Genomic DNA, 24,154 nt, shown 5'->3' with positions numbered 1-24,154 from the left:
AAGAATCAACATAGTTAAAATGGCCGTATTACCCAAAGCAATGTATAGATTTAATGCAATCCCCATCAAAATACCAATGTTACTTTTAAACAAATTGAACGAGAAATAATTAGATTTGTAAGGAACTACAAACGACCTCGAATAGCCAAAGCAATCCTGAGGAAAAAGAATGAATCTGGAGGTATCATGCTACCTGACTTCAAATTATACTGCGGAGCTACTCTAATCAAAACCCATGGTATCGGCACAGAAACAGACACACGGATCAGTGGAACAGAATAGAGAGCCCAGATATAAAACCACATGTATATGGACAGATAATTTTTAATAAAGGAGCCTGAAACACACAGTGGAGTAGATAGTCTCTTCAATAAGTGGTGCTGAGAGAACTGAAGGCCACATGCAAAAGAATGAAACTAGATTACAGTTTTTCCACATGTACAAAAATAAACTCAAAGTGGATCAAAGATCTACACTGGAGACCTGAAACAATGTTACATAGAAGACAACATAGGTACCAAACTTACGGACCTTGGTCATAGAGAACATTTTATGAACTTGACCCTAAAGGCAAGGGAAGTGAAGGCAAAAATAAATGAGTGGGACTATATCAAACTAAAAAGTTTCTGCACAGCAAAAGAAACTGACAACCAAAGAAAGAGGGGGTCATCCAGATGGGAGATATTTACAAACAGTAGCTCTGACAAAGGTTTAATTTCCAAAATATTTATAGAACTCATAAAACTCAACACCAACCAAACAAACAACCCATTAAAAAAGTGGGCAGAGGACCTGAACAGACACATCTCCCAAGAAGACATACGAACAGCCAATAGATACGTGAAAAGGTGTTGGATCTCACTAGAACTAGGGAAGTGCAAATCAAAACTACAATGAGATCCCACTTCACACCCGATAGAGCAGCTGTGACCAACAAGACAAGCAATAACAAGTGCTGGAGAGGTAGTGGAGAAAAGGGAACCCTCATTCACTGCTGCTGGGAATGTAGACTGGTACAACCACTATGGAAAGCAGTCTGGCGATTCCTCAAGAAATTAAGAATAGAGCTACCATACGACCCAGCAATCCCTCTCCTGGGTATATATCCAGAAAACAAACAAAAAAATGCATTCGCAAGAATATACGCACCCCTACATTCATTGCAGCATTATTCACGGTGGCCAAGACACGGAGACAACCAAAGTGTCCTGGGATAGAGGACTGGGTAAAGAAGATGTGGGGCATGGACACAATGGATACTACTTAGCCATAAGAAAGGGTGAAATACTACCATTTGCAACAACATGGATGGACATTGAGGATATTTTGCTAAGTAAAAGAAGTCAGAAAAAGCTAAGAACCATATGATTTCACCCATTTGTGGGATATAAAACTGAAACTTGTGGACACAGCAGTGTGGTGGTTGTCAGACGGAAGGGGGGGTGGAGGGTGAAAGGGGTCTTAATATATGGTGACAAAAGAAGATATGACTGGGTGGTGGGCACACGGAGCAATATACAGATCTTATAACATAGAAACCCACACCTGAAACCTATATGTTCATATTAAGCATTGTTGCCCCAATAAACTTAATAAAATTTTAAAAAAGGAAAAAAAAGAAATTATTTATTAAGGTATATTTAAAAGTGCATCATAATTGTACATTTTTTTTATTATAGTGAACTTGTGGTAGGGTCACCAGTACTTTTATTAACAAATGTATGCATTATCTTCTAAATTTGTGTGCTAATGCTTTGAACATTTTGTTATTCATCCCAAAACTTTAATCACTAATTCAAACAGCTGCTTTATATTAATGGTTCCTGTGCAATGATATGTAAACAAACTCTGCTTCATGTTTTGGCAGCAATTAGGTCCAGTTTCATCAGAGAATTCTTCTGTCCCTCACCAACTCTTCACCTGGGAGCAGGACCAAAAGGGACTTCAAGCCTGGAGCTCTCCTTTATTCCCTTTGACATGCAGACACGCTACTGTATCATCATCCTCAGCAACAAAATGGTGAGAACAGAGCTGCGGTGTGTGCTTTCATCTTGGCCTGGCACTGTAATGGTATAACTAGCACAGGGACTTGATGACAGCTGGAGACTTTAGGAATGTAGATAACAATTTCAGCCTTCTAGTAGCTAAACAAAGAGCTTGCCCTCAAGATTAGGTGGAGTTGTAGTAGTGGTGGGTACATTTTCCAATGGCCGCCTAAGAAAGTTCCATGGAAGCAGAGTGGAGGCATGCTTAACCTTGCTGTGGCCCTATCTGTATTGATCTATTGTTGCATAACAAATTACCAAACCCTGAGGAGGTGAAAACAACACACACATTTTATGTCATATTGTCAATGGATCAGAGGTCCAGACATGACCTAGATGGGTCCTCTGCTTAAGGTCTATCAAGTTTTCCATAAGGGACTGGCCAGTGCTGGGTTCTCCACAGAGGTTCACCTGAGAAAGGAGCTGTTTCCAACTTCTTGCAAGTTGTTGTCAGAATGAATTTCCTAGTGGCGCAGAGATCCAAGTATCTTACTTCTTTAAAGCCAGCAAAGGAGAGGGATCCAGAGAGGGAAAAGGGGGGAGGAGGGGGGAGAGATTATCTCTAGAGGAAAATTTTATGGCATTATCCCTTTCCAGAAAGACACTGCCATGTGTTAACCTGAGGAGGGAATTTATAACCCCAGGATCTAGCACCAAATGTATCAATTATGTATCAGTTGTATATTATTTTGAATGTATATGCAATGAAATAATGGTAATTGGAAAGAAGTATTGTATTTACCTGATGTCTGTAGGTTCATTTACATGTGAAAAATAATATAGCCTGTGAAATATGTAAAGTATAGTCTAGTTTTACATTTAAAATTACCATTTTGAAAGCAAAAATGCTATTTTATAGTAATGCTAAATCTTGTTTTTTAATTCCTTTAAAGGAGTTCAGGATTTAACTGAATTCCTCTGTATAAAAATTTGTGAAAATAGTAGTTCGGTCAAGTGCTTCACCATCCCTTTTTTATATCAATTTGTAATATAGCCCTAGAAAAATACTAGGGCTAATTCTCAGTAGCATAGTAAGGAAGTTGATTTTATTCTTTAGATTAGGCTATTGAAATATTAATATTAACTTCCATAAGTTATATCTAAATTAATCAAAATAGAATCACACTTGGCATCTCAATTTATTAAAACATGACTTTTGATTATATATAATTTGTCCTTGCCAGAAAAAATATTAAGAAAAATAATCATAAAGTTATATTGCTATGAATTGAGAAATAATACACTTAATGTAAAGGATTGCATTGAATTACATTTACTTATGTGGGGAAAACACATCTATTAATTTACACATTCAATTTTAATTTCTAATTATATTGAAAAATGCAATTACACGCTTAAATAGATAATCAAATATCCAAGTCCACCTAGTTAGCTCCTGTTCTTATTAACTGTGATAACTGCTTTGCCATTAAGAACCACCTGTTGAAAACTGTAAAGTAATTAGGCCTCAATTTGACAGCTTTCCATGTGTAAAACAGAAAAATTTCTACTACCACTGCTATCAAGGAAAAGCCATTTGTTTCACTTTGGCTGTTCCATTCAAACTTACATATAAAAAATGAAATGAGTTATATAACAGCTGTTTGAAAGTAGAAAGAGTTTTATCAAACTTATATCTATCCATAGACTTTCTTATCTTAGGGGAAAGCCTACAAAAGCTCTAAAAATCCATGCTATCAAATGCCAGGAATCCAAAGAAATGTTGGCTCTGTGTGGATGGGGAGATTAAATGATGACCCACCTAATCCCTGAGAAATTGTGTCTGCTGGGGGGAGTGGTTGACAGATCCCCATACAATGCACAGAAATACTGCAAAACACAAAATAATGTCTTGACACAATCCTGGGACTCTGCATTCACTGTGGTGCCCATGGGAACATCTGCTCTGTGTAGTCCTAGGTTCCCAAATAGGAAACCACCTGGCATTGCTGGGATCATCCGTGTAAGAGAGGCAGTGGCATCCAGCAGGGATCCTTGACGTGGGGCTTGGCTTAAAAGTGAGTTTTAGTTGTGGCCACTTGCTGTGGCCTAACCAACCCTCTCCCACCAACCCATGAGCCTTTTTATTGACCCAAACCAGACTCCTTCTTTCCTCTGGTAAATTTATCTTCCAGTTCTTCATTGTCTATTTCTGTCTGCAAAACTTGGTCAGAGCAAATCAAAACCAATGTCTAGATACTGCTGACTTGAGGAAGCTGGAATGGGAGTCAGCATCTCTGAGCAATGTATACAAATTGGTCCAGTCCCACATCAAGGCGCCAAGTACTAAAGAAAGTTTCAGCCTTGCCAAGTCAATTAGAAAGTTCACAGGACAAGGGTGCCCACTCCCAAGCAGAGGACCCTACAAGGTCTTCTTGTTGATTCATGTTTTACAACAATCTAGTCTAAGGCTACACCATACCAGTTGTTAAATATATTGTATGTCACTCTGGCCATTTCCTTTATATTTGCATAGATAAGTAGAACCGCTCATCTGACTTTTTGCACTGTCACTCATTTCATTCTCCTTCAGTCTATTATGTATGTTTTTAAATATTCTGCAATCAGTTTGCAATTTTTTTCTATCATAATTTTAATGTACAGCCTTTAATAATACTGATTTTTGCTTATTTTTATTAAATGCAAAGGTAAAAACATTGAATTATATTTGCTAAAATCATTATACAATTTTACATTTAGGCACATTTACTTCAGTTTTATGAAAGTTATTTCTGTAGCTGGAGGGGACTGAGTATTATTTGAGGGTGGTTTATGTTATTTTTCATGCTTTTTGACAGCAAGCCACATTTCATTTGCCCTCAACAAGATGCCCTTTGCAAGACATAATCTCTCCTTGTGTACATGGTGTCCTAATTAGTGGAACATGTCCACTAATTTCTCTAACAAAGGCAGACAGCTTGTGACCATTTCTCGAATAGAGGGAAGAGTGCATTTCTATATGATAGAAGAGGCAGGGATAATTGACTAATAGAGGAGCTTGGTCAAGGAGGATTAATAGAAATTTTCCAGTAAAACGGAAATTTGGCAGGTAAGAAGTGTGCTCAGAAAATTCTAAGAACATGAGGCAAAATAGCTAAGCATGAAATTCATGCATGTTTGAATTGCCAGTTCTGAGAAAGGTTTGTTGGAAGTGAGAGAAAATGATTTGGATGGATAAGTCAGGCTGATAAAGAGGGAGGAAGGCAGTGGATTTAAAATTGAATAATTTAATTTTTTCATTATTGTTATTGAAAGCAGGGAGGTATTGAGCGTAGGCATGATCTGATTTCATCTTTGTTTTAGAAAGGATCTCTGGAGTCAAAACAGTAGATTAAGAGTTGGAGATGGAAACTGGAGACTGAGACTGGCTAGGGGACTTCCAATCTATACTGCTTTCAGCTTTTCTCTGCTTTTTGTTTACTAGTGAAACCAGACAACAGTGGATTCGGGCTGCCTGTCACCACTTGAGCCAATTAAACAGAGATAGGGTTGAATCATACATGAGCGTTTATTCCAGTATTGCTGGCAAATTGGGAGAGCAGTAATGGTCATCCACGAAAATCTGCTTTGCCGCGCCCCTCATAAGCCAGCTGCTTATATTAGGTAGAAGGACAGAGATTACACGGGAAAGTAGGAATGACAAGCCCAGGGAAGTAGGCAAGGTGGGCTGGGGGTTGCTCTGTGTAGTCCTAGGTTCCCAAATAGGAAACCACCTGGCATTGCTGGGATCATCCGTGTAAGAGAGGCAGTGGCATCCAGCAGGGATCCTTGACATGGGGCTTGGCTTAAAAGTGAGTTTCTCCACGACTCCATCGTTTCATGAACAAGGTTGTTAATCTTTCCATGATGATGGGCAGTTCTCGGAAAGGAGAATGGACCGCATTCCAAGGATAATTCCCATTTCCTGGGGCATACAACTCCCAGCCAGGTTAGAAAGTGCTTTCTCTAGTTAGAACAGAACAATCACAGTTAACAGAACGTGATGAATATTTCTTATAACTATAGCTGACAATCACGAGCAACAGAGCATGATCATCTCTGCCCCTAACACTGGCAGTGAAGACAAAAAGGATGTGAGAAGCAGTGGTGAAAGGAGAGGTGATGATGTTGGATTTAGGGGAAGGAAGAAGGGAAGGGGACAAGAGAGAACTGTAAAGAATATCGATATAAAGACCAATCTTCATGACAGTTTGAGTGATGTTCACACTTGAAGGGAAGCACATTATTTGCCTTTGCAGAGCAAATTGTTGGCAAAAATTTGAATAGAAACTTTTGAAAAATGTGGTGATAAAGGAGAAGAGAGATTGTTCATTTCACTGCCACGATGACTTCTAGGTCCAGCTTCCTGTTATTGGATGAGGTGTTTCTCTATAACATATTATATATTTTCATTAATCAACTCATATTTTATGCCATTTAAATATATGTTGCCTTCTTGATATGGCTGCGGAATAATCTCTCAGGCATGCAATTAAGATTGTGTTAAGAATGTTAAATTTTTTAGTGCAGGCATACAAATCTTTTTATATTTCTTACCCTTACTGAGATTCTTAGCTCAATCATTCTATGAAAAATAGTATTTCAAAAGAACAGTGGTTATTCTTACTAGTCAGTTTTATATTATAATTGTGGCAGAATAGAATCGTTATCTATCATGATTAATGATTCCTCTCTAGTGTACAGAATTTAACATTTTAGAATTTTAGCTCAGCTCTCATGTGCCTATTTAGCCATCAAAATAATATAATGTTGTTCAGTTCAGTTCAAACATATAAATTATAAAACCCAGTAAGATCTAGGCCCAAGATTAAAACCAAAAATAAGTAGAATTTAAGACCTATGGAACAGCATGGTGTTTTTCTGTCTAGAAATGCTTTAAAAAAAATTTTTTTTAAGATTGAGGTTATTTGTATCTGGAAGATATCCATGACCTGTACAAGGTTACCTAGCTAATTAGTGGCAGAGCGGGAATTAAAACTTTCCTTCCAATTCAGTTTTTGTGTTTCTCCTTTCTGAGTCATTAAGCTGGTCTTGTAAAGTTGCATGCAACTATATTATTTAAGGACTTTATTTACTAGATACACAGGAGAACAAAATATCTTTTGTGAGGGTTTCTTACAATTGACCATGGACTGTGACATCTTCTTGGAAAATATAATAATATAAATTCAAGTAAACATGCCAACTGGTAAATATCAATTAAGAGCAGAAAGGAAATGTAATAGGTGACTCTTAGAATGGCTCACATTGGCAAGTGTCTGTGAGGTGTCAGATAATTTCATTTCTCTTGTCATAGCCTCCATTCTCGGAAAGTAAGGAGCCTCCCCACTTTAAAAGAGTTCTTTGCATTTGTATTTCTTTCCTGGTCTGATTTTATTTCAAGAAAAGTAGAGGGAACTAATTAGGTATTTCTACAGATTATGGTCCTGAATAAGCTTCTGACACAGGCAAAACATGCATTATTTTCAATTATATAGTTTTTTTTAAATAAAAAGAATATATTGAAGTGAACAAATTAGACTAATTTTTTTGAGAAATGCTAATATATAGTCTGTGCAATATGTAGATTTAAATGGAATTGAATGGACTCTTAGTTACTGATATTTCTATTGGCTAATCAAAGACTAGGAAGCTGTTTATAATTTATATTTAAGAAAAATATTCTGGCAAATAGCAGTTTGTTCCTTTTGTACCAACTTTCATGGGTTGGGATTCATTTTCATGGAGTAGACAAGCTATATAAATAGGTTTCATTCAGGCACAAATTTTTAAAAAACATGATAAGGCAATTATGATAACTTACTAGGCAATTATGATAACTATACTCCCTGAATCTGATTTCTTATGATAACTGTATTTTGGGTAAAACAACTGATTTTTAAATAAAAATAAAGATGAGAAAAGGGGAAAAATAGAAGTAAATATTAATATATTGTTTCCTTCAGTCTCTGTTGAACTTACACATTTGTATTCTACTTGAATTATCATTGAAAACTTTACATCAATTATTGATCACTCAGTTGTATTTGTAATAACACACACACACATACACAAAACACAGTTCAGATTGCTAGTTTGGGTTTATGTTTGCAAAGTAGATGGCTGTTTAGGAAAAATTCCTATGTGAAAATTATATGCAATGTACTAATTATTACCAGGAGTGCACATATTTATTTATTTATTTATTTTTAAAATATATCTTTATTGATTTCAGAGAGAGGGGGAGAGAGAGACAGAAACATCAGTGATGAGAGAGTCATTGATCGAGCCCACAACCCGGGCCTGTGCCCTGACTGGGAATCGAACCCCGATCGCGTGGATCCTAGGTCGACGCTCAACCGCTGAGCCACGCCCAGCCGGGCAGGAGTACACATATTTAAATGCTGAACAATCTAAAACATTCAGTTTTCCATATTCCTTTTATTAGCATGAAATGATAATTATGAATCATAATTCATGAAATTCTATGAAACATTATCATATGAAAGATGATGAAATTAATTTTATCATAAACAAATCTCAATTGGGAGGGATAATGAAGCTATAAATAAATTGACCTCGCAATCAGAAATTGCTTTTTCTTTTGTTTCTAGATTAATTTTTAATGTTTGCCATTTCACTTGTTATCTAAGATATTGACAGTATTTTGGAATATCTATTTTTATTATGTGATGAATTTACCTTTATGTTATCTGTATATACTGCTTGCTCAAAGATATCATTGGAGTAGTGTCTCAAGCATATAGTTAATATTGTTTTAAGATTATGGGACAGCTCAAACTAGTTACAATCCCAGCTTCGAAGCTAGCTTTGTTTCCTTTTGCCTTCGTAGTGGTTAGTTGCGTGCCTGTCTCAAGTCCATTCTGGTATAAGATTCTCCATTATGTAGTTTAAACCTAAATTTGCCAGCCCTTGTTTTCATTGAATCTCTCAAGCTTTGGCCTCACCCTAGATCTATTGAGTAAAAACTGCATTTTTACAATATCCTTAGGTGATTTATATGCACTGAAGCTTTGGGAAACCTGCTCCCTGAGTGGTCCCACTTCTTTTAAATGGATCCCTTAAGTTGGTGGTCAGCATGAGGCAAAGGGTCAGGTTCCTAATATGTGCTACCTCACGTAGTCCTCATTACATCTTTAGTTAGGATCATTCTTCTTCTTGAGATATAAGCATTTTTTAAAAAGACTTTATTATGGAAAATATAAAATACAGTTGTAGAAATAAAACTACAACAAATCCTCCCTGGTACCCTTCGCTCAACTTCAACCGTGCAAGGCCAAATATGTTTCATGACTATAATGAAGCAAATCCCAGTCATCACATCATTTTATCACAAATAATTCAGTAATTGTCTCTACCAACAACGAAAATTTGATATAACCATGATACCATTACTACTAAAAATATTGTAAAAATTTTTTCTTAATGCCATCAAACATCCAGGCATTGCTCAGATTTTCCTAATCACCTCATGATTGTATATATATTTTTTGTCGTTTCATTTTGAATTTTTTTGTTTGAATTGTAGGGGAGGAAAAATAATTTTTCTTCTACCTTTTTGAGTTCTTGGCTGAGAAAACCCCCACCCCATAATAAAAAATTAACAGGAGAAAAACAAACAGAAGTTTATTAAGATGTATACTTCATGTATACATGGGAGAGACCCAGAAAAGCTGAGTGACTTCCCAAGGTAGCTTAGAATTCAAGCTTCAATACCATCTTATTAGGGAGAGTGGAGAGATGTTGGCACTTAGAAGAGTAAATTATTTTTAGGAAGGATGAATGGGAACTTTAGAATAGTATATGGGAGATATGATAGTTTGTGACAAAGTTTGTCTTGGTACAAACTTGTCTTCTCCTGTGAAGAGTCAGTCTTCTTTGAATTTATGACAATTGAGTTCCTTTTGGAGGATCTGTCTCTAGGCAGATAAGGGGAGTTCAGAGAAAGCCTTTCCCTGCATTACCTGTTTTTCACATGCCTACCACTCAAAATCATCAGTACCCCAAAGTGGCATGTCCTAAACTCCTACAATCATATTTTGAGGTGACATATTCTGCCACTCTTCAGAATGAAGATCTAAATAATATTTATCCATTGTGATTGTGTGATATGTCTTTTTAGACTCCCTCTCTCCCCTTCCTTTTCATTTAATCTGTAGATTCCTAAAATGAAGGAATATTTTTCACCACATTTTACAGAGGAAGCAACCAGAACTCAAAGCTTTTGGTAAACTTGCCTCAGGCTTGGTAGCTAATAAATGACAGTGCCAGGATCAAAACTAGGCTTGTCTGCCTCTATTAATCTTTCTCTGTATCCTGTTGATGCCTTTGCATTGACCCCACTTTCGTTTTCACTCTGTCTGTTTAGACTTTTGTACTTTTTGCCTAATTACTTATTTATTCTAAAAGATCTCCAGACCCTCAGTGCTCATTTTGAAAACCTGTACTTTATTTTTTAAATTAAATGTATTGGGGTGACATTGGTTAAGAAGATCATTTAGGTTTCAAGTGTACAACTCTGTAAAACAGCATCTGTGTTCCATTGTGTGCCCACCACCCTGTCTCGTCTCATTCCGTCACCTGGTATTTGACCCCCTTAATTCTCCCCAACCCCCTTCCTCTCTGGTAACCACCATACTGTTATCTTTGTCTGTGAGTTTGTTTGTTTTGTTTGATTGATTGTTGCTTTTTGTTTTATATCCCACACATGAGTGAAATCATAAAGTTCTTGTCCTGTTTCATCTGATTTCTTTTGCTTAGCATGATGCTTTCAGTACCCACCCATGTAGTCACGAATGGCAGTATTTCATTTTCTCTTATGGCTGAGTAGTGTCCATTGCATGACTCAGTTTTCTTTATATATCACAGTGTTTTTATCCAATCATCCATCAAAGGACAGTTAGAAAACCTGTACTTTAAAATATAGACTCCTGGGGACTCAGATGCCCTGCAGAAATGATGTCACTCCTTTCCAACGATAAATTACACAATGAAGGGGGAAAAAATTCTTGCTTGATTGATTGTTTATTTGTTTTAAGCTAGCAGTCTGCAATGAATATTTGTAGCTATAGAGGTCAACTGCTGTCAGTGTCATCCTGGGATGTTCTTAAGCCACCTCCCTGTTCTGTTGCATGCAGAGTTTCTCCAGCACTATGGTAGGGCTGTATTTAAGCCTTACCTTTCTCCATGCATTTAGGGCACATGTTGCTTAAAAATGCACAATGCAATGATGTTTTCAGCATGCACATTTTTCTTGCAGGCAGAAAGATTTATCCTAATTTTGTCTGAGCTTTTAGATTTTAATATTATTGTGTGGTTGTGTTTTAGATCGGAGAATTAATATACGTTGTGGAAGGAAAAGGTACGATCCCCTTGCCTTCCAGCCTACCTGCAATGACTTCCTCAACTTTACGTACAGATGACTGCACATATTTTCCGGAAGGTAGACTATACATATGTTTTATTTCATTTATAATGTTGAAGGAAGGGACTGTTCCTCATACCGTTATCTAAGCATCCTCAGAGCAGGTTTTTCCAATACATAGTTAGATTTTTACTTTATTATGTCAGTAATATAACATTGTCGTTTAAAGTATAAGGTTGTTAGTGAAAGAAAATTACAGTTCATGCCAGTCGTTGACAGATGTATTTCTTTCTGTTTATTTCTACTCCCCACCTCCTAATCACTGATAAGAGCACAATGGTCACTGAATTTTTGCTCACGGTGATTATGTTTCTTTGAAAGAACCATTTGACTAGAACTCTTTAGAGCGTACCAGGAAAATATCTTTAATTCCTGAAAACTTGTTCTTGAATTACTGAATTAGTGCTACTAGAAATGTGTTACCTATCTATTTTTACTCTGTTTAATGAAGGCCATGACTGTAGTTTTATATTTCAAACCTCCCAAATCCATCCTGAATGGTAATGTCAAGGGCATAAATGATCATTGCGGTCATGAATGTTTTTGCTTCCCCCTAGTGTTTAATGAGGACGATCCAGTTCTGTATTTGAAATGCAAACCCCATCATATTTTGGACACGGACCTTATACTGCCACTGACTAATGAAGCCAAGGAAAAGGCATTGGCTTTTGCAGCGCAGCAACAGATGTCGGATGTAGAATATCAGCGAAGGTTGATCACGGGCACCCTGGAGAGCAGTAGCATCCGCGTGGCCGTCGCCATCCTGGGGCTGACCAGGGTCGAGGTGGGAATGGACAGCTGATGTCCTTAAAGTATTATCTCTTTAAGAATATACAGAGCTGTCACTTAATCATAGCATTTATACAGAGAAAAAGGGATGGATGCTGGTTTTCCCCAGAAAGACGGCTCGGTACCTTTTTATCTTTTTTACCTCATTAAAAGTAAATCTGAATGAAAGCATTGTGCTAATTTTAGCATTACTTCTAATTTTAGTAGTAATGACTGGTAGTAACTAAGCACACTACTAATTTTAGACATTACACTGTAGTTGCTTCATTCACAGTCATCTTCAATTCTGGCTCCACATTAGAATGCTGTGGAAAACTTATAATAATACTAATGCTCAGGCACCACTCCAGAAGAATTACATACAAATCTCTGGAAGGAAGCGGGTGGGGGGGTGTTCTAAAAGTTGCCCAGGATATTCTGTTTTGTATCCAGAGAGGTTCATCCCTGGGATCAGATGAGCAGGCTGACAATTGAGACGTTAACACTCCTACCTGTGTCACTGTGGGCTGGTTACTTAAAAATTGTCACACTTCAATTTTTATATTTTTAATCTGGAGATATTGATAGTTTATGGAAAATAAGTGAGATACTTATGTAAAATGCTTAGCGTAATACCTGGTATATAATAAGTATACTCTATGTGGCATTATTATTACTATTACTATAGACTCTGTTATTGTAGCTTGAATTCTATTTTATAATTGAAATAAGGTAGAGTCTAGACACCACAGAACTGCCAAAGGGATGTTCACGTTGTTCCTCTACTGTTCGTGTCAGAATAAAAACCAACATCCTTAAGATGCTCTTCATGACCACCCTGGTAGGTCTCCCTTCCCTTATCTCAACATTTCCTCTGGAGCCCATCTGCTCAGGTTACTCCCTCAGCACAGACCTCTTGCTATCTTTCAGATGCCTAAGGGATGCTCCCCATGGCCTGTGCACTCCTTCTGTTATTTTTTTCTAGATATTAGAGACTGTCCTCCTTCATTTACTTCAGATCTGCTCGAATGCTATCAGTGAGATTCTTTTACGAACTTATATTTTCTGAAAAGCATCGCTTACCTCTAGGAGGCACTCTCCAAATCTTAGATTCCCTTCAGTTTTCTTTCTTAATAGAATGTATCACCTGGGAGTCATATATTTATGCGTTTACTCATGTCTGTCTCTAGCAAGGGAATTTGTGAGAAGATAGTTGTTTAGTTAACTCTCATATCACCAGTGCCTAGAAAAGTTTGTGACCTGCCAAAGGTAGTCACAGAATCTTTGTTCAGTGAAGGAGGAAATGATAAATGTTTTCATCCTTGTTAAGATTTACCTTCATTTACATCTATTACAACAAGATACTTGGCACTGTAGAGATGTGTGTTTTTTTCATAATGTTATAATCAGTACAGTCTAATCACAGATTTTTAACAGTGATGATATGTTATGAATGACCTGGATTTTTAAGTTCCGATTAGCTCAAAAATATCAAGGCCTGAGGCTGTGACCCGCTCTGGACCGCCCCATCCACACTGTGCATTTAAGAAGCGGGTGGCTCTCTTCAGCTCATATCAGAATCCTTCCTTCTGCTTATAGAACAGTGAATTTGGGAAGGTTTGTGTGCAACTTTTAGGACACTATTACAATAAAAATGTTCAATATGTGGACTTTTCAAACTTTAAGCCTGTTGTATTGCATGTGCACTCTCTCTCTTTCCTTTTAAATTCATTTTTTTCATTCTTACCTTTTGTCAAAACATTTTATTTAAATGAAGAATGCTTGAGGGAGATGGCATTTGCCCATGGACTTTCTTTCTACACTTTTTGTTTTCATTGTTGCATTTATCAAAATTATGTTTTGTATAAGATTTATTTTTATATGTACCTCTCTCTCTACGATGTGAATTCCTAGAAATCTAGAAACTTTTGTGTTTTTTGTTTACACCTTAATGACTTGTGCATGAGAGGTGCTGTCATTATTTCATTGACTTGAACATGTGCCTGAACAAACAAATGCCACTTGAAACCTTAAGTCTTCATTGTATAGGCTGATGTCCATCCAGGTTGCCTCATTGCCTGATTTTTCACCAAGTCATCTTGTTGTTTACTTACCCTTGTTTCCGTCTCACGTTTGCAGGATGAGTATCCATATGTGTGTGCTTCCTTTGAATTTGGTGGTAGAAGTAGTAATGATAATAACAATTTATGAATAACATTTGGCTTTTTAAAAATTAAATTTTTAAGTGGTCTCTAAATTTAAAAATGGAAAGTTTTTTTCACGTGAAGATTAGTATTTTCTTTGAATTCCCTGAATATCATTCATTTTTTTGTTTCAGCAAAAACTCTAAGTGTAGAAAATAACTAGAGAAGGGTTGAAAGTGTCAATGTAAGAAAACCAGCTACACCAGATCAGAACTTAGAAATATCTTATTGTGCTTACATCTATCTAATCATAAAGATTTCTTTTCATGTCAAGTGCACTCTTGAAATACAATAGCGCTAAAACTTTCTTGCAGCAGAACCGTAAACAAGATGGATTTTTAAAATACTCTCACCTTTTTTTCCAAAATGCTTTTATGTGCACTTTTCAAATTACTTTGATAACCTCATGGAGAAATGTAGAGCAGATAAGATTGCACTTATAATAGAAAAAATGGAATGAGTGAGGCAATAAAAGACCTAAGTTGCCCTCAGTGATGGCAGAGATCACAACCCAGATCAGGGTGGAGACATTATTGTATTTTAAAACAGGAAAACAAATGAAAGGTACTCAGCGACACATAGTCCAGCCTCTTACTCTTACAGACCTGTAAAGCAAGACCCAAAAATAGTGAGATAGTGTCCTAAGTTCACACCCGTGATTTGTGACAGAATAGAAGTGGGCCTAGGTTTTTACCTCCCAGACCACTACTCTTTTCCTTGCCCTGTGTATTCTCCAGCTCATATGTTCACTTCTTAGTCTACTATCGTGAACTTGTATAATGCAGTAAATGAAAGTCTAGAGAGCTCTGCTGTAGCATGAAATAACTGTGTAACAAATAAAATCTAAAATCAACCTTGAAATATATTTGTTCAAAACTAAATCTTATTGAATAAATGTAGAAAAGTGTCATGTCCAATTTTTTTTATTATACAACGTGCAATTTGAATTTTGAAATACAGTATTTTCAGGGTAATAGCAATATGATGTATCTACTTTATATACTGTAAGAGACAGGATCTTTTGTCAGGAGCATGAATTTTTTACTTCACTTAGCCCTCATTTATTGAATTCATATTATCTGGCCATTAATAAAACAACTTTGGTGATATACTGGGTGAGACTGGAAGGACTCAGGGCTTACAGGATAGGTTCCTTACATTTTTTATTAGCTCCTTCTTGTTTATGTTTTAAAAGCCATGGTATGTACTCCGGGATAAATCGCAAGAAAAATCATCGGGATTTTGAAATTCGATATCTTTTGAAAAGGAAATCTGAAAGATCTCCTTGGCGAGGATTCGGAAGGGTAAAGAAAAAGTCTTTTGTATTTGTGTAATTTAAGTGCCCGTCAAGTCCTGAAGTAGTCCAGTTGCCACTGTGAAAGGCGAGGCTGGGCACTAGTTAAAGCAATAAGGGGGTCGACTTTATTCAGGAGCTGCTGCAGCAGAGAGAAGCGTCCAGCATGGAACGAACTCAGCTTCAATCCGGGCAGCAGTGACGGGGCGCCTCAGAGGGGAGCCGAGAGAGAGGAGGGGGAATGAATAGGGGCTTGAGCTGAGCCACAGAAGCAGACACTCGCCAGAAGTGAGAGGGGGCTGATGCATGCGACCTGGACTTGTTCATGGATGCTTATCTGCAGGAGAAACAAACTTCTGGAATCTTTATGTCTGGAGGGAGCGATGCAAGTTGCAGCCAGGTACCCAGCAGGCTGGTAGGTTATCCCCTTGAATATTAGCATCTCAAAGAGAGGGCGCTGAGGTCCCTGAGAAGACAGTGTGGCTTATAGAAGATTTACTTCTCAAAGGGGAGAGAAAGGATTTATAATTACAAGCTTTCTAAAGTAACCTCAGGTAAGCATCAGTGAACAAATCCAGGTTGCATCCAGGAACCCCCTTCTCACTTCTTGTAAATGTCCACTTCTGTGACTCTGCAGCTTTTATACGTCAAAGTTGAGGCCTAGACTAGAGTTTGGTCAAGAAGAGAGTCTGTGTCAATACATATTATTTTGAATGACTTGAAGATCTAGAAGGCAGACAGTACACATTCAGGATTTTAAAGAGCTAGTTACTGAAGCAAATAGATTATCTGTTCACTATGACTAGAAAAATGAACCAAACCCAAACAATGATAAATATAAATTGAATTAATTTAAATCTCTCTATTTACATGATTTGAATTGTCAAAATAAAGTAGGTAGAAAATGTGACTTTGGTGGAAAAAAATTCTTGTGGATGTTATAATTAGCCCAGTGAATGAGATAATGCTAAAGGCACTAACATTTATTTTTGATGAGTAATGATATCATGATCATGTTGATAGTGATGACAATGACAGTGATGGTAATGATAGTGTTAGCACAAGAAACATTCAAACCTGTAAAAAAAATTTTGTGAGTTTATTTGAGCCAAACTGTCGACATATGTCAGGGAGGCAAAATCTCAAGGAACTGAGATAATGCTCAGTTTTGCACCTTGCTTTGTAGATGACAATCAGAGGAGGAGATATAAGTGGGTTACAGGAAATCCATTGCTGGTAGATTAGGGAGGCGGGAGAGAGCAAAGCAGGGGAACATCTGGGATTGGATATAAAGTAAAATGATAGACACATACTTCTTCTAGATAGGCGGGTACAGGACAGTTAACAGTCATCAGTTAATAAGATATCAATAGGAATGAGAAGATTCCTGGTCTCTGCCCGGTGCACTGAGGGCGGGGCAAAAGGGGAAATTACTTTGTTTTGCAAAGGCCTGTGTTAATTAGGTGTGTTATCTCAGACGTAAAAGACAACCCCAAGGCTTAGTTAAGGTGCAAATTAACCTTTGTGAAGGTAAAATACTGCCTTAGGGCGTCACTACCCACCATAGACTGCTTTTAGTGAAAAAGTTTTAATTTCAGACCATCCTTGGTGGTTATTTTAGGTCTCTGAGTTTGCAAGGCCGCCATGCAGGCCTGCCCCAAGCTTTACAGGTTTAGTATGTGGCCCCTTTTTGTCCAAAATTGCCAACATTTATTGAATTCTTAAAATGTGCTCCAAGCACCTGGCATTTGTTTACACATTAAACACACCCAGGGATAGGCAGTGTGTACTATTATCACCTATCTTTTACAAATGAAGATTTTGTGGCTTTGGTAATAACCTGGTCAAGCTTACTTAGAGTGGATATATAAATGCGGGTAACTCGCTCCAAGAACACTTGGTCTAACCTTTGGGCAGTACTATGTTTTTGGCAGAAGAGCTTCCAGATCAAAATAAATGATTGCCTACCTCTGTGCTCTGCATTGCTTGGTTTCTCTTCAGTGTTCCATTTTAGGAAGCACAGTACTGAACTCAGTTGTGTCTTGAGGAGCATATGCATGGGGGTGAGTGAGGTGTAACCTACATTAGATAAGTAATGGTTGAAAGCACAAAAAAATACCAAACTTATTTTAAAAAGATATTTGGAGATCTGTGGAGGGGTAAGACCTAGTTTTATATGTGTGTAATGATGTGTGTAATTATGTGTGTGTGTGTGTGTTTATTTCTGTTTTCCTCCCTCACAAAATCGTCATTAGCAAAAGAAAGGGCACTAAGTGTACTGCTAAGGAGAACTAGAACTGATGGGTAGATGTTAAGGGGTTCGGGGTTCATCTCAATGCGGTTCTCCAATCCAGTGGTTTCTTCCTGAGGCAACGAACTCCTCAGCACTGAAAGGATTAGAATAGGGGACGCTGAGCATCTCTCAATAAAGGGTGACTCCATTAATTCTATGAAACATGTTAGTGTTTTCTCCCACCAATTAAATAACCGTATGTCTAAAGAAATGAACAAATTCAATTCCTTGGTTGATTTCCCCTCAAAATAGAGCCTAAATACATAATGCTCTCTTTTGTGTTTTAGGGTAAAAGGAAAAGAGAATTACATTCCAAGTTTTCTTTCTGTTTATTTGCAGACTTATATGCTTTTTAATATCTCAAAGTTAAAGCAGCCTAAGTCCATTTTGTACACAACAGACGTGAGTCTTCCAGACTATTTTTATGTCTCCAAGGAAATTCACATTCCTCAGTATCCAGAAAGTCAAGTGAAAGGACTTAAACCTGCAAATAGAAAAGGTAATCAGTAATGTGTGAATTGCAATATCTAGCACCTTTGTGAAATAATAACATACAAAGAAAAGACTATCTCTACTAATAGGATGTTCATAATATGATTGAAAAGTTAGTTTAGCTACATAAGTGCCAATTATTGAATAAATTTTGTGTTATAAGTGACCAACAAACTACATAACAGCAATCTAAGTAACGTACTGGATTTGGGTGCTAAATTCCTGGTACTGAAATTTGCAGACTTGTCTTTGTTAAAGAATACCTACCTGCTAAAGACAATGAAGTGCACTTGGAGAAAGGCGAGCTCTTGCTTTGACAGTGAACCTGATTACAGAAGTTGTGCTGGAGTTGAGGCTTGGGCTGGCTCTAGAAAGGATGTTGACGTCAGGATATGACTTTGGGTGGTGGGAACACACAGCAATATTCAGATCTTCTAACATAGAAACCCACACCCAAAACCTATATGTTCATATTAACCATTGTCACCACAATAAATTTATTATTTTTTAAACGTATCAGAGGAGGACAATACCGCTTACGAGTAACTTATCTTTGATATGGACTAGGGCCTTTATAAGTTGAGTACTTACTCTAGGCCTCCTGATGTCCCTTTGATTTGTGTTTAGGAGGACTATGCCAGGTTTTATAGAATATCAATACAATATTAAATACAAGTGATAAGATATAAACAATGTGACTAAATATTTTAAAATAGTAAGATTAATTCACATTTTTCCTTTGCTTCTTTCCAAGCTGGTGAATAATAATAGGAATATACTTTTTTTTTTATCAGAGCTAATCCTCCAATGTTCCACGTGTCATGGATTCTAAGTTATGTTATTGCTAATTATGGTTTTGTTAAGTTTTCATTTGATATTTTCCTATGGCTTTGTGTTAACTATGAAATATTTCTGTATCTAAAATGATGACCAAGAATTATAAGGCACAGGCTAGCCTGCTCACTTTGCCTTCCTAGGAGATCTGAGATGTTGAGCGTCTTCCCATGTGCTTGTTATTGACCATCTTATAAACATCCATTCAGATCGTTTGCCCATTGTTTAAAGTTGGGTTGTGTTTTATTACTGAGCTGCAAGTGTTCCATCTGTATTCTAAATTCAATACCCTCTCAGATAGATGACTTGCAAATACTTTTTCTCATTTTATTGGTTGTTCACTCTCTTGATAGTACCCTTTGAAGCACCAAGTTTTCAATTTTGATGAAGTCCAATTTATCTATTTTTGTTATTCTTATTACTCTTGCTTTTGATATTATACCTATGGCTCCACTGCCAAATTCAAGGTCAGGAGGATTTAGACCTCTGTTTTCTTCTAAGATTTTTATAGCTTTAGTTCTTGCATTTAGGTCTTTGATCCATTTTTAGTTACTATTTGTATATTGTTTGAAGCAAGGGTCTAACTTCATTTTTTGGCATGTGGCTATCTGGTGTCCTCACTATTGTTGAAAAACACTATTCTTTGTGCATTAAATGATGTTGCCACCCTTATTAAAATCAGCTGACCATAGATACATTATTTATTTTTGAATTCTTTATTTTATCCTATAGATCTATATGTCAATCCACATGACACTTAAAATTATTACTGCTTCATGGTAAGCTTTGAAATCAGAAAGTATGAATTCCTGCTACATTATTCTTTTGAAACCGTATTGTTTTGGTTCTGAGATCCTTACAGTTTCATAAGAATTTTAGAATCAGCTTTGCTTGGGAGGTGCGGATTCAGGGCAGTGAGAGTGAGAAAGAAGAGAAACAAGAAAGGGGAGAACGGGAGGCCAAGCCATGAATCCTGCGTGAGCTGCTACCTCAGTGTCCACTACTTACCTCCATGAATGACACAGATCGTTCAGCAGGTGTCGTATCTGAAAAACTATTTGGAAAGAAAGGCCCCTGAGCAATCACTATGATAGAGGAAAGGAGAGAATTTTATCTGCATGGTCAACTCCTGTTCCCTGTTCTTCGCCCGATTTTCCTCCGTGCGAGTTAATGGTCCTAGGTATCGAGGTGGCATTCTCTGGCCCCATGGAATGCCAGGGTCCATGCCTGCCCATGGCAAAGGGGGCCAGCAGTTCTCTACCCGTCTTTAGCACAGCAGCCAAGGATTTGGATCCCTTAGTTCTGCAGGAAGCTCCAGGCCATCCTCAGGCAGAGGATCATGGAGGATAGGACCAGAGGTTGAGGTTGCTGGAGGTAGTGGGACCAAGGGCATCTCAGGAACCACATAAAACATACCTCGTACCCCAGTGTTGCCTTACTGTTAATATATTAAATAATTTTATGCCCGGCCGGGCGTGGCTCAGCGGTTGAGCGTCGACTTAGGATCCAGACTATCAGGGTTCGATTCCTGGTCAGGGCACATGCCTGGGTTGCAGGCTTGATCCCCAGTCGGGGGCCTGCAGGAGGCAGCCGATCAATGACTCTCATCATTGATGTTTCTCTCTCTGTCTCTCCCTCTCCCTTCCTCTCTCTGAAATCAATAAAGATATATATAAAATAAATAAATAATTTTACTACTTATGTCAGCAGCTTTCAGTATAAACAATGTTCAGCTCCTTTCCCTTTGCCCTACCTTCTCTGCTCACACGCCTCACCGCAGGCCCGGAGCCAGCTCTCCCTGCAGACCTGGGATCGCGGAGCCCATTGTGCCGATGGCCCGTCCCCCTGTGGTGTCTGCACCTCATGAGCACGCTTCAGCATCAGATCTGGCAGCGCGGGCCCCTCACTCGTATGCTCCCTGTGCGGCCCAGTACAGGCATCGGATTCTATTTTATTTCTTAAAACCCACGCTTGTAGTCGCCAGACTCCCTCCCCGGGCACTGGCCTGCTATACCCGTCAGCCGCCTTCTTGTAGACAGCCCGAGACCTCAAACAAAAATCCTGCCCCTGAGCATAGGATCTATCGTGGGCCTTTTCTTGACTGTGGAATTGGCCTCTGATGTCAACCTGCCCTAGTTCCCCTTTTCTCCAAGCCGCGTGCCTGATTGTCATTTGACTTCTGACTTTTGAAAATCTCAGTCATAACTATTGTTTGACTAATGTCTTTCACGTCTGGCTGCCCTCCTCTGTGTGTCCTCCCACAGTCAGAATTTATAGCTTGTTTGGCTGCCAATATGGGTCCTGTCCTAACATGTTTTGTTTTGTTTTGTTTTGTTTTGCTTTTTTGCCAGTTCCGGCCTCTTTCTACGCTGCACCATGCAATAATGCGACATGATGATGTCCTATATTATCAAAGAAAATATACTTTAAGTCAAATAATTTGCTATAACTTAGTCAACATAATTGTAATATTTGAGACTTTGTATATTCTTTATCCTTATAATATTAATGTAAGATATTTTTAGTTAGATAAATGTCTTACTTTGCCTTATATTATTTTATATCTATGGACATGGGACCGGCCAGAAAAAAACATCACCACCAAAAATGAACTTTTAAACAGTGCCTTATTCTTTGTGTAGGTCTTCAAAGGTGAACATATGCTATACAATACATTTAAGGAGACATTTAATCAAAAATTCTATAAGCCTTTCCCCCTAGGTTAAGTCCTAGAGAATGTGCTGTTTATTGACTGGCTAATAGCTCATTCAAACTAATTTGCACACTTAGTAAATCATTCTACAAGAACTTGAAATCCACTCTTTTCAAAACATTTTATTTTTAATATAAGACAGTTTGAGAAAGTTTATAGTATTAAGACTTGAAAATGCAAAATACAGAGTTAATTTGCTATCAGCAATCCCTTGCTTCCTTACCCATGGAGGGATTAATTATAAAGAAATCTTATTTTAGCTCTTTTTTTTGGAAATTGTATCATCTTAAAAAAATAATATGAAAACGAAAACTTCCTAGTTAAAATACTGTCAAGCTACAACTCCATGATAAGCCCTCTCTTAATTTTCCATTAAATGATCCATGAAGACATACAGAAATTCAAAAATTCAGTGGCAATGGAAAGAAAAGATAACAGCCATCCATTTACATAAATCCTATGAGTAATTCTCAGTAATGACTGAGCTGTTGTGGCCCGATTGGAAAACACATTGAATAGCCTCTGCCAACTTATGCTCAATTAAAACATAATTTTGCTGTAAAGAGCAAACAGTCTAGTCCTGTGATCTGCTTTTTCCTCAGCAATTTATTATGTATTCCTACCAGAAAACTAGGAAGCTGCCTCCTCATTGCATACCTCCCAGCACATAGTAGGGGGTTTAAAATATTTTTCTACTGAATGTATCTATGTGAAATTATTTGCAAGGTGGCTCTTTATTAATACTTCTTTGTTTGCATCCTTCATGAAAAGACAACCTCCCCTGGACTTAAAATTACTGTAGCTGGAGGGGAAAGTACGGAGGGACATCATTTTTTCAAGGATGTTTGGAATCTGCTGGTGGCAGAGATGGGAAGAGTCCAAGTTTTTTGTGCTGCATGTTATTGGTGAGATTAGAATTAATTCATTAACAGGAAGATGATGACATTCCCTAAAATGTAAATTTCCCCCCAGATTATTCGAAAACTGCCAGTGGATGTAAGAAAATACCCTGCCTACATCTAATAAATGGATACTTTTTTGATGCAGGGAATTGGCCCAAGGGTATGCATTGAGCTACCTCCACATTTAGATCTGAGAGATCATTGCAAAGTGAAAGGGGAATGGGACCCTGTACAGGTGACTACCTGGGAAAGGTAACCCTCTGCTATTTATATGAGCAAATGAGAAAAGAAAAGGCAGAAACAATTTTTTTTTATTGCTAGAAGATAAAAGAGTGACACCTAAATGGGGTACAGTGTAATAATAGAATGGCAAAGACAAGAAATTGTGAAAAGCAAGAGAGAAAGACATTTTCGAAGGAACAAAAATTATACTTAAGACAGAATTACCAACAGCAACAGTGGAAGCCAGAAGACAATGGAATTACAGTGTTGAAGCAAATTAGCTGTCACTGTAGAATTTTAAATCCCAATAAACTATCACTCGAGTAAAGTTGAAATAAAAATATTTTCAATTCAGCAGTGAAATTGAGATGATTTAAAACTCACAAGTGCTTGCTAAAAGAAACAAACGGATTGACTTATAGGTGAAGGAAATCAAATTCAGAAGAAAGAATTGGGATCCAAGAGCAGTGGTTAATAAAATAATCAGTAAATGTGGGTGAATTTCAATGAGCATCAGCTATGGAAATAATAACAAGTAAGTCAGGTATTATAAAAACAAAGAAAACTCAACAACTAGACATTAATTTTAATTGTATGAGGAGTAGGTTATTGCCATTATGGGCATGTAAAATTCTCCTATTTGGATAGAACAGGTTTGGACTGTCTTAAGACATTTTAATATAAAATATGAATGCTGAAAATTTGGGAAAAACAAAAAAATATAGAGAAAGAATATATAATTTCTAAACCAGTAAAATACATAAAAGGAAATAAAGAAAACTTGATGAGCCCAATAGAATACAAAAACAGAACTAAAGAAAGGATATAGTAAAGAGACACAAAATGAAATACTAAACACAAATATATCATTAATCAGGACAAATATAAACCGACTTAACTAGAAAAGTTGATATTTTCACAATGGAAAGTGACATGCAGCTTTATGCTTTTTACAAAATTACC

The 24,154-nt window shown here is 37.3% G+C and overlaps 1 protein-coding gene across 1 annotated transcript in view; it reads left to right on the top strand.

Annotated features, from left to right (window-relative positions):
* The window catches only part of CFAP47 (cilia and flagella associated protein 47), a 354,566-nt gene that overhangs the window by 215,524 nt on the left and 114,888 nt on the right, over positions 1–24,154 (top strand). Inside the window, exons 43-46 of the mRNA XM_016216827.2 lie at positions 1,868–2,019; positions 11,373–11,457; positions 12,027–12,253; positions 18,368–18,527. Of these exons, the coding sequence (XP_016072313.2) occupies positions 1,868–2,019; positions 11,373–11,457; positions 12,027–12,253; positions 18,368–18,527 (624 nt within the window). The remainder of the gene's footprint in view (positions 1–1,867; positions 2,020–11,372; positions 11,458–12,026; positions 12,254–18,367; positions 18,528–24,154) is intronic.

The sequence above is a fragment of the Miniopterus natalensis genome, chromosome X (assembly GCF_054644295.1).
Source record: "Miniopterus natalensis isolate mMinNat1 chromosome X, mMinNat1.hap1, whole genome shotgun sequence".
NCBI lineage: Eukaryota > Metazoa > Chordata > Mammalia > Chiroptera > Miniopteridae > Miniopterus > Miniopterus natalensis.
This window is presented reverse-complemented; position numbering and strand designations above follow the sequence as displayed.